Source organism: Podarcis pityusensis (genome assembly GCF_964106645.2).
Source record: "Podarcis pityusensis genome assembly, chromosome: 4".
NCBI classification, from domain to species: Eukaryota; Metazoa; Chordata; class Lepidosauria; order Squamata; family Lacertidae; genus Podarcis; species Podarcis pityusensis.
The window spans coordinates 80676408-80691992 of NC_138027.1; the positions used below are offsets into that span (position 1 = coordinate 80676408).

Sequence of the window (15585 nt, forward strand, 5' to 3'; positions counted from 1 at the left end):
ATGTGCTCCGGAAATCCCTCCACCACTGAAGACGAACTATATTTAACCATGGTGAAACATATACCTCCTGTCATAAATGATTATATAAACTCACCCAGAGTAAAAAAATAATTTTCAGTTTAGTTTGACAATTCTGCTCATTCAGTTTGAACTCATGGTTGAGATAGAAGACTGTTGTGTCCTGATCTGAGTAAATGACACATAAACAATAAAACCTTTTAAAATACAAGGATGAGAGAAGTGATTATAAAACAAAACATTTTGGACTACACATAAGAGCTTAAACCAAATCAATAAACAAGGTAGACAAGCTAACAATTGTTCACTTATTCCAGTAAGCTATGTAACACATTATTTACAGTTGTAAAGAAACACACCTTGTACAGGTTTCTATCTTGTCTTTTCATGAAAATGGTCTCAAGAAATGAAGAGACCACAAGATGAGGAAAGGATAATATATTTTTATATAGCAGATCACCTGTATTCACTTTTAAAAACAGAAGGACGAGAGGGCATATATTTAAAAGGTAATTATGAATTATATGCTTAAAAAAGCCCCTGCTCAATTTTTTTCACGAAACTCAACAAGCTGTAGATTCTTGCAGCACTGAGTAGGGAAAAAAATCTAATCCTACCATTCATTCTGGATCACAGCCTGACAGCTTAACTGGAAAACATCTGAAGTGTTTTAACTGTGTTTACTTAAGTTAATTGGATTTCCCTAGCACAATACAAAGCTGATGAAGCATTTGAGTATACTTTTGGAACTAAAACAATATACACAACAGTACCGCTCATATTGAAAGTCTGCTTCTGAATACCTTTAGCCAAAAACCTACAAGTGTTGCATTTCAGAGTGAAAATTGACTGGCAAGTGTCACCTGGCAAAATATTAATTAGTTAAGTCAACCATTAACAGCACATTTCATTGGCTTGGATCTTAGTTTTCCTTCCCTGAAAGGAACACAGTTCATGGAGCAGGAATTCCCCTTCTCCCACTACAGACCCCTACCTGCCCAACCCAATAAATGCTATTGGCAGATGGGGGACTCTTGGAAGTAGTGTGGATCATGATGTGAGGTGCTGCAGAAAATCACTGATGTTTACATTAACAAAAGAAGAACTTCGGATTTGAGACCTTGTATTTATGAAGTCAGTTGTTTATGCTTTGCAATATTCAAACTAATAAAGGGAAAATATTTAATTGTGTTTTATTTTAAGGCCATTACCATCAATTACTGTTTCAATTAAGCTTCATGTTCACTTCTAAATAAAATTTCTTTATCTCTGTTTTCAACATTAGGTGTTTACATAACACCTTTCTGCATTTTATTCCTTTAGCTGTTGCTCCCACCTTACCACACATCCTATTATTCTTCAGTTTTATACTGTCAATATTTGCATATGGAAATGCACTGAAAATTTATGTAGCTAAACAAGCATGTCATAAATCATTTTACGTCACAGACAATGACCAATATTCTTTATTACCAAGAACAAGTGATGAACATAAAAAACCTCAATGTCTGAGTTCACACGTAATGCTAAACCATGGTTAATATCAACCAAGGTTTATAAACCAATAATAAACCAAGCCTCATGAGCATGGCTTGTTCATGATTAACAAACCAAGGTTAAGATGGTTAACAAACCAAGGTTAAGATTCTATTGTTTGGACAATAGAAAAATGTGATTTAATAAACCATGGCTTAGCATTACATGCTAACCAAGTCAATAAAATATTTCAGGGAACTACTGAAATAAAAATCTGTTAAAACAGCCTTACAGCCTGATCCTATGCATGTTTACTCAGAAGAAAATTTTGCCATCCAATGAGACTTAATTCCTAAGTAAGTATATACAAGATTGCAGTCTTAAGAGACACCAAACTCCAATGTTACAAAGTTACAGTATTAGCTCCTGTATTTTGACAAAGGAAGTCAGAGGAAAGTGCACATTGTTTCCCATTTTTTTGGAGTTTTAAGGAATGACACAGCAATACTTACTTCAGAAAGAGACCTGCTCATAAATCCCTAACTGATATGGATGCTCAGTAGGGAAAAAAGCAGTCGTGATTAGTTCAGATGAATTGCCAACATAGCAGTAACAATACAAATATTTACATAGCAGGACCTTTTCCAGTATTTTACTTAGTTCACACAATGACAATGTTTAAGAACAACAACATCACACACATTTACTCTTTGAAAATCCAGGTACCTTGGTGAAAATTCTGTGGCTCTCAAGAGCCAGTTGATGGATATATGCTCCATCCAAATCTAGTCACTTCTCATGGGTGCCAGAGCACCGCCACATCAGAAAGGTCCCTCACTCACCTGGGATGCCCCACTGGATCTGCTGCTGCTATTTATACTATTGATCAGCCTATACAACAGAGCTCCAAATATGTAAACATATACCCTGAAAACATCGGAGACATTTCTCACTATTTTTTTCTTTAAGTCATTTAAGCATGCTCCCTGCCAAATACCAGAGGAGTAACACTACCATATTAAAATGTATTGAATCATGTGTACCCTGATCCAGCAAATAAAATCTTCATACACAGCTGATGTTTTGGGTGCGCATCCCTTTCCCATCTAATCTAGAAAGACACATTTGATGCAGAGGAACACCCACAATCTGAGGTCGCCCACTGCACAGAATGAAACGCAACTACAGTAGTACCAGAGCCATGTTCTATAAATAGCAAATAACTGGAAATTTAGAACTTTACAGGGTGGTTGTTGTTGTTTTTAGAAAGCTAAAACCCTACATAAAGCAAAATCTGTGTGAAATAACTCATCAGAGCACAAAAGGTGTTATATATACACACCCAGGCCCTAAATGAAACATGTTTACTTTAGTGCTTGCCTTCCATATTGCTTGACTACATCCAAAAGGAATATTTTTAAAAAGGAATTATAAAAAGCTGCCCTTTTCAGAGCATAATAATTTTAATATTAAAGGCATAGGCTAGTAAATGCAAAATTTATTTCAACTGTACATAACAGAAACCTTTTTTTAAAAAAAAGAAAAAGAAAACACGCAGTTGTTATATGCCACCACAAACAAGAAAATGCAAACTGTACAATACAATGCACATTCAGATATACATCTATTATAATTGTCTTCAAAAGTCAGTAACTTACTAAAGATGGCTTCTCCCATTCACAAATGAAATGAACAATATATATATTTGTTCTTTTTTAAAACATCACTATATACACATTTTATTGTGTTTTGGCATGATTTATGCAAAACACACAATTAATAATAGCTTACTGTCACCTTATAGCAAATACTTATTGAATGGCAGTATCATTTAAGCTGTGTGAAAGGGACTGACAATGGCTCACACCTAACATTCTAATTCAAATTCTGTACGCCTTCATTTTAATACTAACTGTACACACTTATCTTACAGATTGTATAACATTAGGTACCATTATTAATATCATTTAAGTTTCACAAAAATAAAACACTAAGACTTTGGGCTGAATACCACCATTTTAACACTGGATTATTATTATTATAATTATATTTTAATGCTGGTTGCATTAACACTTCTGTTCCATTCACAAAAGCCAGCAGTCTGCCACAGTGAGAACACTGATAAGGACCTTTTAATGGCATGGTTAAACCAAAGAAAATTACCGTAAAAAGACTCCATTGTTCTGATGGTTCGCAGCTCTTGTAATAATTAATGGTGGCAATTTTTTCAGTGCTTTGGATATTCAAAATTAGTTAAACATAATTCTGAGAAGGGGAGGGGGGAGTTCCAAGGAAACCATGGTATACCATATCCATAATACATTATCTTGAGAGCAACAGAATCAATTAAAAAGCTTTCAGCCACTGTAAGAAACATCTATTGTCTAAAAGCCAGAACACGATTGCTTAAATTTATGCCTTCAATGTTGTCTGTTTTGTTTTGTTTTTAAACTGAGCTTTGAGAATTCTCAGGGTCAAATTAGGCTTTATGCAGCAGACATGTTTGAACAGTTTCCTGGTTTCCCTTTTTTGTTTTTATGAAGGGCAACAGAGGCCTGGCCATTTTGACTCAAGCTGCCTCCTTCCAGCTGCTTCTGCACTTGTGGTATATGCGCATGAGTACCCTATATATTTTTCCCCAAGGAAGGAAAGCATTCCAGCAGGGGGCACATTTTGAAACGGAAGATGTTCTGAATGTAGTGTGCTAAGAAAACCCACCCCTGCCATTTCCCTACTCAAAACTTGAGCCGACTCCTATAAACCGCTGGAACTGCAGCATAGGCCTCCTGTTGCTACCACAGGGGCGCAACAGAAGCTAGAAAGTGACTCAAAACCCATAAAACAGCAGCAATCTGTAGATTGGTGCTCCTGGCTCATCCCTCTGGGTCACTGCTATGCTGCATACGGTTCCTCATGTTACTCTCTGCAGCCTTAGGGATGTGCAAAGGTAGAGCACTACAATGAAATGCTGGTATTAAGTCAAGGCTGCAGCAGCAGGTAGCTTACTGGTTAAGTGGGGCCAGACTGCAGGCAGTGTCTTGCCTTCCACGCCATTTGACCTGAAGTAAACCCCTCTCTCTCTCTCTCTCTCTCTCTCTCTCTCTCTCTCCAGCCAAAACTGGACCATCGGCTGGCAGTTGAATTAAGGTAAAGGTAAAGGGACCCCTGACCATTAGGTCCAGTCGTGACCGACTCTGGGGTAGCGGCGCTCATCTCACTTTATTGGTCGAGAGAGCCGGCGTTCAGCTTCCAGGTCATGTGGCCAGCATGACTAAGCCACTTCTGGCGAACCAGAGCAGCGCATGGAAACGCCATTTACCTTCCCGCCGGAGCGGTACCTATTTATCTACTTGCACTTTGATGTGCTTTCGAACTGCTAGGTTGGCAGGAGCAGGGACCGAGCAACAGGAGCTCACCCTGTTGCGGGGATTCGAACCGCCGACCTTCTGATTAGCAAGTCCTAGGCTCCGTGGTTTAACCCACAGTGCCACCCGCATCCCAGCAGTTGAATTAGGTGCAGCTGAAACAGGTCCATGCTATTTCATTGCTAACAATCCTCTCTTGAGTGCTTCAGTTTTGGGACATTTATTCATAAATTGCTTAAAGTTAAGTGCAAGTAATTTTACACCTACTGGGTCAGTTTGTTTGTTCCTTAGGCCCTTTGTATCCTGTTCAGTCATTAAGCAGTGGAAACTAAAGATTACCTGCATAGATGTGTGTTGTCATCTGAGGAGTCATAAGCATTTATGATTAAGTTTCTAGAAAGCAGCAATAGAACATTATGCTTGGTTTAATTTATTCAAACAATGATGTCAGGACAGTGGGTACAGTAGTTTCAGCATCCTAGGGGGAAAGAAGTTGCCAGTTTCTAATAGCAATTCTGATTCTTTGTTGTTTTATTTTAGATTACATTTCCTAGTAATTTTATCTGTAAAACACAGCTTCCCAAAAAGTATATTGGGCTCCTATAATACAAAAAGGTATCTCAAAGTATTCAATGGTACTATCAGTGTTATTTTTCTAGAAAAAGAGGTGTTGGAACTCATGAATGAGCACCTCTCTTACAACAGCAATGGCCCCCACCTGAGAAGTACAGAGACTGATTTCTGGTGAGTTCTGGCTGAAAAAAAGCCCTGGGTACTATTAATCCAAATGAAAAGTGTGCTTATGAAAGAAATTAATAAACTTATACAGTCATACCTCGGAAGTCAAACAGAATCCATTCCAGAAGTCCGTTTGACTTCCAAAATGTTCAGAAACCAAGGCACAGCTTCCGATTGGCTGCAGGAAGCTCCTGCACCCAATCGGAAGCCGCGTCGGACGTTTGGGTTCCAAAGAACGCTCACAAACCGGAACACTCACTTCCGGATTTGCTGCGTTCAGGAGCCAAAACATTTGAGTCGCAGGGCGTTCAACTTCCGAGGTACTACTATAGTTACATGCAATTGCAGACATAAGCAAGATCTGGAGAGCTGAATGAACTTCAAAAAGTCAACAGGGAGAGACATGGCACTTCTAAAAACTGGACATTTTTTAAAAGGGATCTTAGAAAGTGTTTTTATCGTCAAATAAAATTTAGGAATTCCTTCCTACCGCAGAAAGTAATGATTTACTGTTGTACATGTACTGGTTAACATTGCCTTATAACTTATCAGCCACAGGCCAGAGAGCTTTTTTAGACACAGGAGCTTACGAATCCTTCAGCGCACTGACATTCTTTTTGTCACACCAGGCAGCTGTGCTGAAAACTGCTTTTGAAATTCCCTTAAGTATCAAACATGGTCTGCTGTGAAGATAGGGGAAGGAAGGGTCTGCTGTTAAAGGAAACACATCCAAATCCCTGATGGATGTGTGGAGCTAGCTGCAGAACTCTCTGACTTGTAGGCATAAAGTGGCAGTGAACTTCACCTTGCCAATAGTTATCGGAACAGTATTTTACAATTGTGACCATCCCATGCTTGCTCAACTTTTTAAACGTATATGTGGTTCTCCCAGCTTTTTAAGAACTGTAGACAGGATAGTAACACACTTGGCTTGCTCTTCGAAAATGAATACACAGAGTTAACTGCATATACAGCTCTCTGGGATTTTCCTTGTACATTTATGCAGTTGTTGTGTTTGGTTTCCCCTGTTTTATTGTTAATACACACCAACCTAAACACTGTAAGGCTAAAAGAATTTCCATACAGATGGCACAAGTGTTGCTTCACAGAATACGAGCCATGTGCTGTAAAAATGGGGCTGGGAAGGGGGCTAAGGAAATAAGTGTTATGGCTACACCGAAACTTAAAAACCAAACAAAAACCAAACCATTCATAGCTACATATCAATGCTCCCAATCTTTATATAAAAAAGAGATCCTATTAGTGTATCCCAACAAGGTGTGACTGAAGTATCAGAAATTGGTTTCCCCCCACCCCGAAGGTTGTTAAAATATCACATTAAAAGAGACAAGGAACTGCAAGAAAACATCTAAGAAAAGCAGGCTGTGATACAACAAGCATTTGTTAAGAAAAGCTCAGAAGTGCATTAGTTCTGGTGAGAGATATATGAGCAACAGCTCTTACGAGATGTAGACCCCATTCTGTAACTATGGGCTGTCCATATACTGTCATAGTCAGAGTCTTCAGAGAGGTCGGAAGGCTCCAAACGAGAAAGGCTACTGCGACGACCCAAGGAGTCTAGACTTGATTGGTCATCATCAGCCAAGACGTGATTATGCATCAGGTCAGTGCCTTGCCATGCTAAGGATGTATGGGGTGAAATGAAATGGTGGATGTAGACAGGCAAAGGTGGGATGAGGAGGAGAACATACAGGATAAGCCACAACCAAAACACATGAAAACAAAAGCAAAAGGTGACGGGAAGAAAAGGAAAAGAGAAAATATTGTTAAAAAGGCACCAAATCTTGCTGTCCTTATTTTGGCTGGGTTTTATGTACAAATTATATTTAGTACGTACATTTTTTAAAAAAAGAAAAGACATTTGTCACAATAAGAATCTGAATTTGTTTTGGTTGGCTTGGATACAGACTTGAGACTTTCCTAGAGGACACCCATTTAAATCCATGGGACTTAAGAGTAAGTTCCAGTGATTTCAATGGACCTACTCCAAGCATGACTGGCAGCACAATCCTATGTGTGTCTTCCCAGAAGTAAGCTTACAGGACTTACTCCCAGGTAAAGGTGTACAAGATTGCATCAAAGTCTGGGTCCAACCCACAGTCACATTTAGAAGGTGCTTCTGTTTCCATATTCATTTTAATGCTATTAGGACCAATTACTCTGGTTAAAATTGGGTATTTAAAAATGAAAATAACTGGAAGCACAGACTAATGTATCAAAAGAGCAGTCTCTATTGTTTGTTTTTTTTTTAATGAAAATACTTCTTACGGCTCTGCTGTTTTGCATTTCCAGAAGAAACGTCTTCTGAAAAGTGCTATAAAGCCAATCTAAATGTAAACCAAATCAGACTTTTTTTAAAAAAAAGTTTAAAGTATTCTGGATTTAAGTGGAATTCAGCAGTCAATGATCTAAGTCTTTGTGCCCACTTTATTATTCACTACCTCTAAATCACTTCCCCCTTATAAGTGGATTTCAGCAATATTGTCCTTCATGAGAGGGCCTTGGTTAGGCCTGGGCGATGTACTGATACATCACCCAGGACCAGTTTGAGGACCAGAGTGCGATGGCATCTTCACCCGGTGGCATATCACGGGTGAGACTTGCCTGTGCCTGACTCCGCCGCCACCAGCGCCTGGAAGAAGGAATGAGCTGCATCGACCCCAACCCCACAAGGCTGAGGGAGCTGAGGCACCACCACTCCCTCGCAGAACCAGGGCCGATGCAGTTTGTTCCTCCCTCCACTTTTCAACATCATGATGTATCACTATATTGTGATGTTTGGCTGGTGATACATCATGATGTTGAAAAGCTGACATCGCCCAGCCCTAGTCTTCCCATGGAGAACTACTTTGGGGGGTGTGGGGTTTGAAATTAGTAACAAGGAGCTGTCAGCACTCTACCATCCCACACAAAGACTTTTCTGGGAGACTACGTGAGAAATGCCATTTCTCTATTCCAAACCATGCCCGTGGAAGGAAAAACTTGGCCCCAGAAGATTTAGCTTGAAAAATAAAGGAGAATCTTAAAGTGATGCAAAACTGGATTCTCAAGATGGGAGAAACAGAAGGCTCACTAACTGTACAGACACCTAACACAGCTAGTATTGGATCAGTATGATCCAGGGAAAGAAAACCCATGTAGGAGCTAAGGCCCAATTCACATGTGTAATCTCTGGGTTTGGTACCCTCTGGGAATAATTATGTACAGCCACACCCAGCTGCTTGCTTGAGCAACGTTTTGTACAACTGCAGCCATTTCAGCAGCAACCATGATGCAGACTGGACATGTGAAGAGGGGCCCCCAAATCTGTCGCTCCCACAGATTCTCCATTTGCTTGAATGGAGGGAACAAAACTGTACACACAGAAGCACCGTGTGCACATTGTGGCACACATGGATTTCCCTACTAGGGCAAGTGATCGCAGACCATTCATACAGACATTAAAAGCAAACTAACCCAGGGCTTACAAGGGAAGCTGGGCTCCACCTGCTGTTCTTCCCACTTGTTTTCAACAATACTTAAGGACCTTTTCACATGATCAGTGAATGGAGTCATGCCCTTATCGGTGGCATTTTAGGCTGTGGGCAATGTTTCTCTAAGTCGCTATTCAATGAATATTCAATATTTTGTCCACACCCGCAAAGGCTGGGTGGCCATTTGTCATGTATGATTTCGTTGAGATTCCTGCATTGCAAGGGGTTGGACTAGATGGCCCTTGGAGTCCTTTTCCAACACTACAATTCTATGATTCTATATAATAAAGGAGGCAGATAGCCTTGCCACATGGAAGAGAGAAGCTGAATATTAGCGACACTAATAGCTGGTGCTCCAGCATCAAGAACTGTACGGTGGGGTGGGTGTGAGTGGGTGGACGTTGTCTTTTTTGCTGGGAGAGGAAGATGAGGAAACTTTTTAAAACACAAATATGCTAGATTAACACTCCTATGCTTAACAACCCCAGCAAAAATGTATGAAAACTGAATAAATGTTTTCAATCTCTCTCTCTTAAGGGATTAAAGAATGATGCAGGCACTAACTAGAGGAGAATAATATTCAATAGGAACGTTAGTGACGAGCATGATAATAATCCCTAAATGTAATAAAATAAATCCTGGGACCTGTGATGCCTATGCAACCAAATTCCATTTGGCAATTGCAATAGATCTCCGCAGGAAAGGACTGCTTCTCTGCAGTCTCCCCTCAAAAGTAATATACCTCCTTCCAGAAGATGTGTGAACTATACTCAAAAGAAGAAGCAAATACACATTTGCTGCGCAACAGATTGATTGTGTGGAAAGGCCCTTAGAAAAATGCTTTTATTGCCCTGAAAGCAGCATAGAGCACACAGAGTTGAAGACATGGTTTAACTAGAAGGAGAAGAGGGGCGGAGGCAGAAACCCTGGTGGCCAGCCATTTCCCTTTCCCAAAAACCTTTCCCAAAACATGGGCTGTGCTTTTCCACTGGAGAGAAAAGGCTTCTGTCCTACCCTCTGATGCCACAGATTTCCAGGGCAATGGGGTTCCCCTATCCCCTGGCCATACTTCATGTGCATTTCCAGAAGCAGCACCTCCAAAATGAGAGATGGACGGTGCTACTAACGGAATTGCAGACCTGCACTATGAGGAACAGTCAGGATGTGAACACAGAGGTGAGGACAGACTGGAGACAAAGAAATGGTGTTGTGCTAAAGGGGCCTATTTAGCTATTGCATGTCCTCTCGAGTCTGATGCAGGCACACACGTTTCCCAGTCTCCTAAACCACACGCAAGAGACTGAGAAGCATTACATCTATACTTGGCCTCATTCCTAAAGCACAAGGCCAAATCCTGTTCCTTTTGCCAATTCCTGTTAAATTACACACGGGCAGATAATTTTAAAAAACAAAAACAAATATAATTTTAACAATATCAGCAGCCTTGAAAAAAAGAAGCCGTGCATCTAATAGCTATTACCTTTATTTTCATTGCAGATAATGCAAATAAAAGCTGCAGATTTTTGATGTATGCAATGAAATTTATTGCACTATGTATATTTACAAAATATACATAGAAAGGGGGAAACAGCAAAAAAGCAAAATACATTTTGTACCAGCTGTGAGCTTCTGTAAGCACACTGTTGCATAAACTAAAAAAAAGTATGCTTCACAAAACACTTCTTTTCACTTTGTTTTTTTTCTTATAAAAATAATGACAAACACCAACTGAGCACAGTTGTGCCATTCAAAACATCAGCAATTTATCTGATCCCACCCTACTGCAATCGCCCATAGAAACGTAATAGCTGCCACTTCAAAACAATTGTAGGACTAGAATAAAGTCTGATTTTAGAAAAGAATGATTAAAACAGCCTAAACGTAACAGCACAAAGACATAACACAGCACCAACGATTTGATACCGTGGCTTACAAACATTACGAACCTTTTCATAAAGGTTCTAGCCAGAAAATCTAAATGTGAAAAGACTAAAAAGTAGTCCTACAATAAATTCCTAAGAATTAAACAGGTCAAATTTCAATTATTGGTGGACACGTATGACCTCTGATTAATGATCCAAAGCAGCAAGCAGCATGAGAGTCTTAGCTCCCAGTCTAGTAAGACTGGCACTGGCATTAGATATTCTCAACAATACATGTTGCTGAAAACCTGATTAAATGTAAGGCTTAAGAAGTTTTAATAGACAAAACCCAAACCAATGTCTACATTGATTTCTGCCAATAGCAAACTATTTGACGAATTTGGAGCATGGAAATATAGATTGTAAACTAGTTTTATAGACTAATGGCAAAACTGTGCAAACTGGAATAAACCAAAGAGTATTTTATTCCCTTATGTAGATGTGATACATGCTGGCAGATTCTCCTGATAGGTGCAATGCTTTACTTACAATAGAGGATCTCCACCATTGCAGCCTTGTTTAAGATTAAATAACCTGGGTCCTCAAGACACAGTGTAAGTTGGATATATATCTGAGTAATTGAAAACAGCAGCTTTGCTCAACATACAGGTATTTACAAAAATACATATATTTTTTTCTGGAATAAAGGGGAATTATTGATATCTGTAACAAAAAAAAATTTAAACTGCTATTAGTTGTTTATGCCCCGTTACCTTTTTTTAAAAAAGTTAAACTAAATGTCTCTTAAATGCCTTTGAAAAAATGTGCATCTCACTGAATATGATGCCCTACATCAACACTTAACCATTCTTAAAAAGAAAATTTTTGACTTAGGGTATTGAAGATCACCTGTTCTTAGACACAAGTTTTATGCACAATTAATAGTTTTCTAAGACTTGCTGCATCAATAAATGAACATTTAGGATGGGCTTCAGCATCACCTGTGCTAACATACAAAACCATGACAATCTACCAAGTTTGTAAGAATATTATTCCAGAAGTGGAAAGGTTAGAGTAGGGCTGAAATGCTTATGGCAGCAGTTTCCAAACTGTACCACGAGAGATTGTGATGTGTGCCTTGCATGCACTACTTTATACCTCTCAGAGAAGACAGTCCTTAGACAACTTATATATCTTCTTTCTCCATTATGTGGTGAGTGACATCATCCCAAACAGAGGAAGTAAGGATGTACAGGAAATGCCTATCACAACCCACGTTGGAGCGGAAAGGCACTATATCTGAAACTTGGCTGATTAGACAACGGAAATGGCAGAAGGCTATTAAATGGGTTGCCTCTGCAAAGTTGAAAGAAAGATCTCTGTTCCCTATTCTAAGAGCTGACTGAGAAAATGCACATTTATCTTTCTGAGCGTCACTTGAAGTGTGCCTCCAATTCGAACCACACCTTAGCAATCAAACGTTTAGAAAATACGGGTATAGAATGGTAGTTTACAGTCCTCTTATTCTAGAATAGCCCTGTGGCATTTCCAGTGACTTCAGTTGGGTAAGTCTAAAACAAATGGGTGCATGGACTACAAGTGTTGGCACAAATATCCAAAACGAAAATGTTAGTATGCGTAATTCAAGAAATCCAGTATGAAAACATGGCAGTCACTGCTCTGTTCACAGGCCTGACCTTTACAGTGCTTCTCCGACGGCTGAATCTTGGAATTGTCCCGAGTGTGGGGTGCAAACGACCACAAAATGTCACCTGCCAAACTTGCGCCGCTATGCAGAACAAGCTGTATTTACATAGTTGCAAATATTTTTACCTGTGCTATTCTTAGCACATTTATCTGATAATCACTTGACATGCCACTTGTCAGCCAAAAGAAGATGAAGGAGAAGAGCTGGAGTCACCACTAGAGATATTGCTTACTGAATAAGTAGGACAGTTGTAATGTTATTTATGTTTTTTCTAAAACTTACTTGAATTTAATGTTTGGCGCGTTTTGGCACTTGTGCAGTAAGCTTCAATGACTTTTAGAATCTGAGCATCTTCCTCCAATGCAGCAGTGCCTGCAGAAAATTAAAAGAAGGTGTTGGTCAATTCAAGACAATATTAACAGATGCAACAGCTGGCGCACCAATCCCATACACATACCTTTGAAAGCATCAACTGTCTTATGTCAACATGGCCATGGCATCCGGTCTTCCTGGGTCTTGACCTATGACATGGAGCACCTATCTCCACTAATCCTGTATACCCCTAGGTGATTCTCCATCCAACCTTTTACAGTGGATTGACTTCACACAGTGACTATTGTTGCTAGTATGGTGCTGCTAGTCCCTACCGCTTCGCCAGCATGGTATCATTCAACGCAACAAAATGTGAGAAATGTTAATTTCTTGCTGAGATAATGTAAAAAAGCTTGCCTATCACAGGGCAGTCCTGTTAGCAACAACTAACTGTGGAATGGTGACTGCGGCCTTGGCATTCAGAACATTAAAGGTAAAGGGACCCCTGACCATTAGGTCCAGTCGTGGCCGACTCTGGGGTTGCGGTGCTCATCTTGCTTTATTGGCCGAGGGAGCCGGCGTACAGCTTCTGCGTCATGTGGCCAGCATGACTAAGCCACTTCTGGCGAACCAGAGCAGCACACGGAAACGCCGTTTACTTTCCTGCCGGAGAGCTACCTATTTATCTACTTGCACTTTGACGTGCTTTCGAACTGCTAGGTTGGCAGGAGCAGGGACCGAACAACGGGAGCAACGGGAGCTCACCCGTCGCGGGGATTTGAACCGCCGACCTTCTGATCGGCAAGTCCCAAGCTCTGTGGTTTAACCCACAGCGCCACCCGCGTCCCAGTCGGAACATTAAGCTGTATGCAAATGAGTCATGCTCAAGATTAGATCCGCAGAAATCAATGGACTTTTAAGTTAGTCAGGACTAATTCAAGTCTGCTGATTTTAATGGGCTTAGCTCTGAATGTGACTTAGATGTGTACAGCTCATTATACTGCATTTATGAAAGGAAGTGAGAGCAAGCCATATAACCAATATAACCAATATAACCAATGACCTTGTGAGTTTAAGTTGAACGATATGGATTTTGGTGGGCAGAAGGTATTTGGTGGGCAGAACGATATGGATATGGTGGGCAGAAGGTATTGGTATCTAATGGTAGATCCAAGTGGTTTGCAGTAAATCGGCAAAGATTCTGATTCCCAGTTGTTTAACAACAGTAATTTTTGGACTAAGCAGAAGGAATGAAAAGCTTTCACTCGCCCACACAGCAAAACACACTTACTTTTTCTCAGCGAAAACTCTTCTTCTGATGGTTTCCGTTCAGGTTTTCGCTTGGGCAGTAGTTTTTTCATGGTTTTGGGACTTTTGCTGAGATCCTGGAGTTAAAAGAAAAAGGGGGGGGGGGACACAGATACATACAAACACAGTGAAAACCTACTTGTGTCAAGGTATCAAAACACACCAATAGAATAGCAATTCACTATTAAAAACTCTCATTCACATGAACCATTTCTCTCCATTCTGGGCTGTTGCCTAGAAATACATAACAATAAAAATGGTGTTTTTTTCTTTATTTATTAAAGTTTATATTCAACTTTTATATTAGTGCAAAACGTAGCTAACAAAAATCAAGTTTGCATAAATAACTACAATTTAAAATCACAACATAAGAATCATAAGAATCTGATGGAGAAATGATAAGCCGGTTTTGGTCTTCTGAAACATGGGACTCAGCTAGACTGGTAAAGAAAAGCGATTTACAGTCATACCTCGGAAGTCGAACGGAATCCGTTCCGGAAGTCCGTTTGACTTCAGAAATGTTCGGAAACCAAAGCATGGCTTCTGATTGGATGCAGGAAGCTCCTGCAGCCAATCGGAAGCCGCAGAATCCCAGTCGGACATTCGGCTTCCAAAAGAACATTTGAAAACTGGAACAATCATTTCCAGTTTTCGATAGTTCAGGAGCCAGAACTTTTAACTCCCAAGGTGTTCGGGAGCCGAGGTATGACTGTATATGTGTTGTATGTGCGATATAACATTGTGCCACCAGATGGCGATCTGGAGTCCTATTTTTCTCTACCTGCTTTCCCTGTTTAAATTTACAACGCTTTAAACTGAAACGCTTCTTTGATGTGTCTAGATCCAGCCGCGACCTTCTACTGTGGATGTAGCCTCGAGAATTCAACTTGGCACATTTCCTTGGTTTCAAACAGTTGACAAATAATAAATTTCCAGCTGTATCCAGTGAAATCATCCCGCCCCCACCAAGGTACTTCCTCTCCCCCTTCTCTCCCTGTGTGACCCCCAAATCTGCTCCAGAAGCCCTAAAGCAGGTAGGGATGCACAGGTGAGGAGAGGGAGAAGAAGTTCCAATGCACAGGTGGAAGTTATTGTGCTAATAGGATGATACAACCCTGTGCATTAAATTAGGATACTGAAAAGAGGAGACCAACAGACACAGAGCACTTCAGTTCTGCTGAGCAAACAAGCTAATTTACAGGAATTCCAAGATATGCTGGTCTTCTGTAAACTAGACATCTGTTAAAAAAGAGGACAAGGAAGTGGTGGTAAAACATGACAGAAATCTACTGAATGGCCTGAGT

At 40.1% G+C, this 15585-nt stretch overlaps 1 protein-coding gene across 7 annotated transcripts in view; it reads right to left on the minus strand.

The window, feature by feature from the left end:
• The window catches only part of ARHGEF7 (Rho guanine nucleotide exchange factor 7), an 87388-nt gene that overhangs the window by 13094 nt on the left and 58709 nt on the right, over positions 1-15585 (minus strand). For 3 of the 7 annotated variants that reach the window (XR_013985375.1, XM_081003001.1, XM_081003002.1), the window contains exons 17-20: positions 14265-14358; positions 12944-13033; positions 7062-7238; positions 95-186 (exon numbers count right to left, since the gene is read on the minus strand). Coding sequence is in view for 5 of the 7 variants with exons in the window: in XM_081003001.1 (XP_080859127.1) it covers positions 95-186; positions 7062-7238; positions 12944-13033; positions 14265-14358 (453 nt within the window). In the remaining 2 variants the exon portion in view is untranslated. The remainder of the gene's footprint in view (positions 1-94; positions 187-7061; positions 7239-12943; positions 13034-14264; positions 14359-15585) is intronic. The other 4 variants (XR_013985374.1, XM_081003004.1, XM_081003000.1 and 1 more) reach the window with 3 other exon arrangements.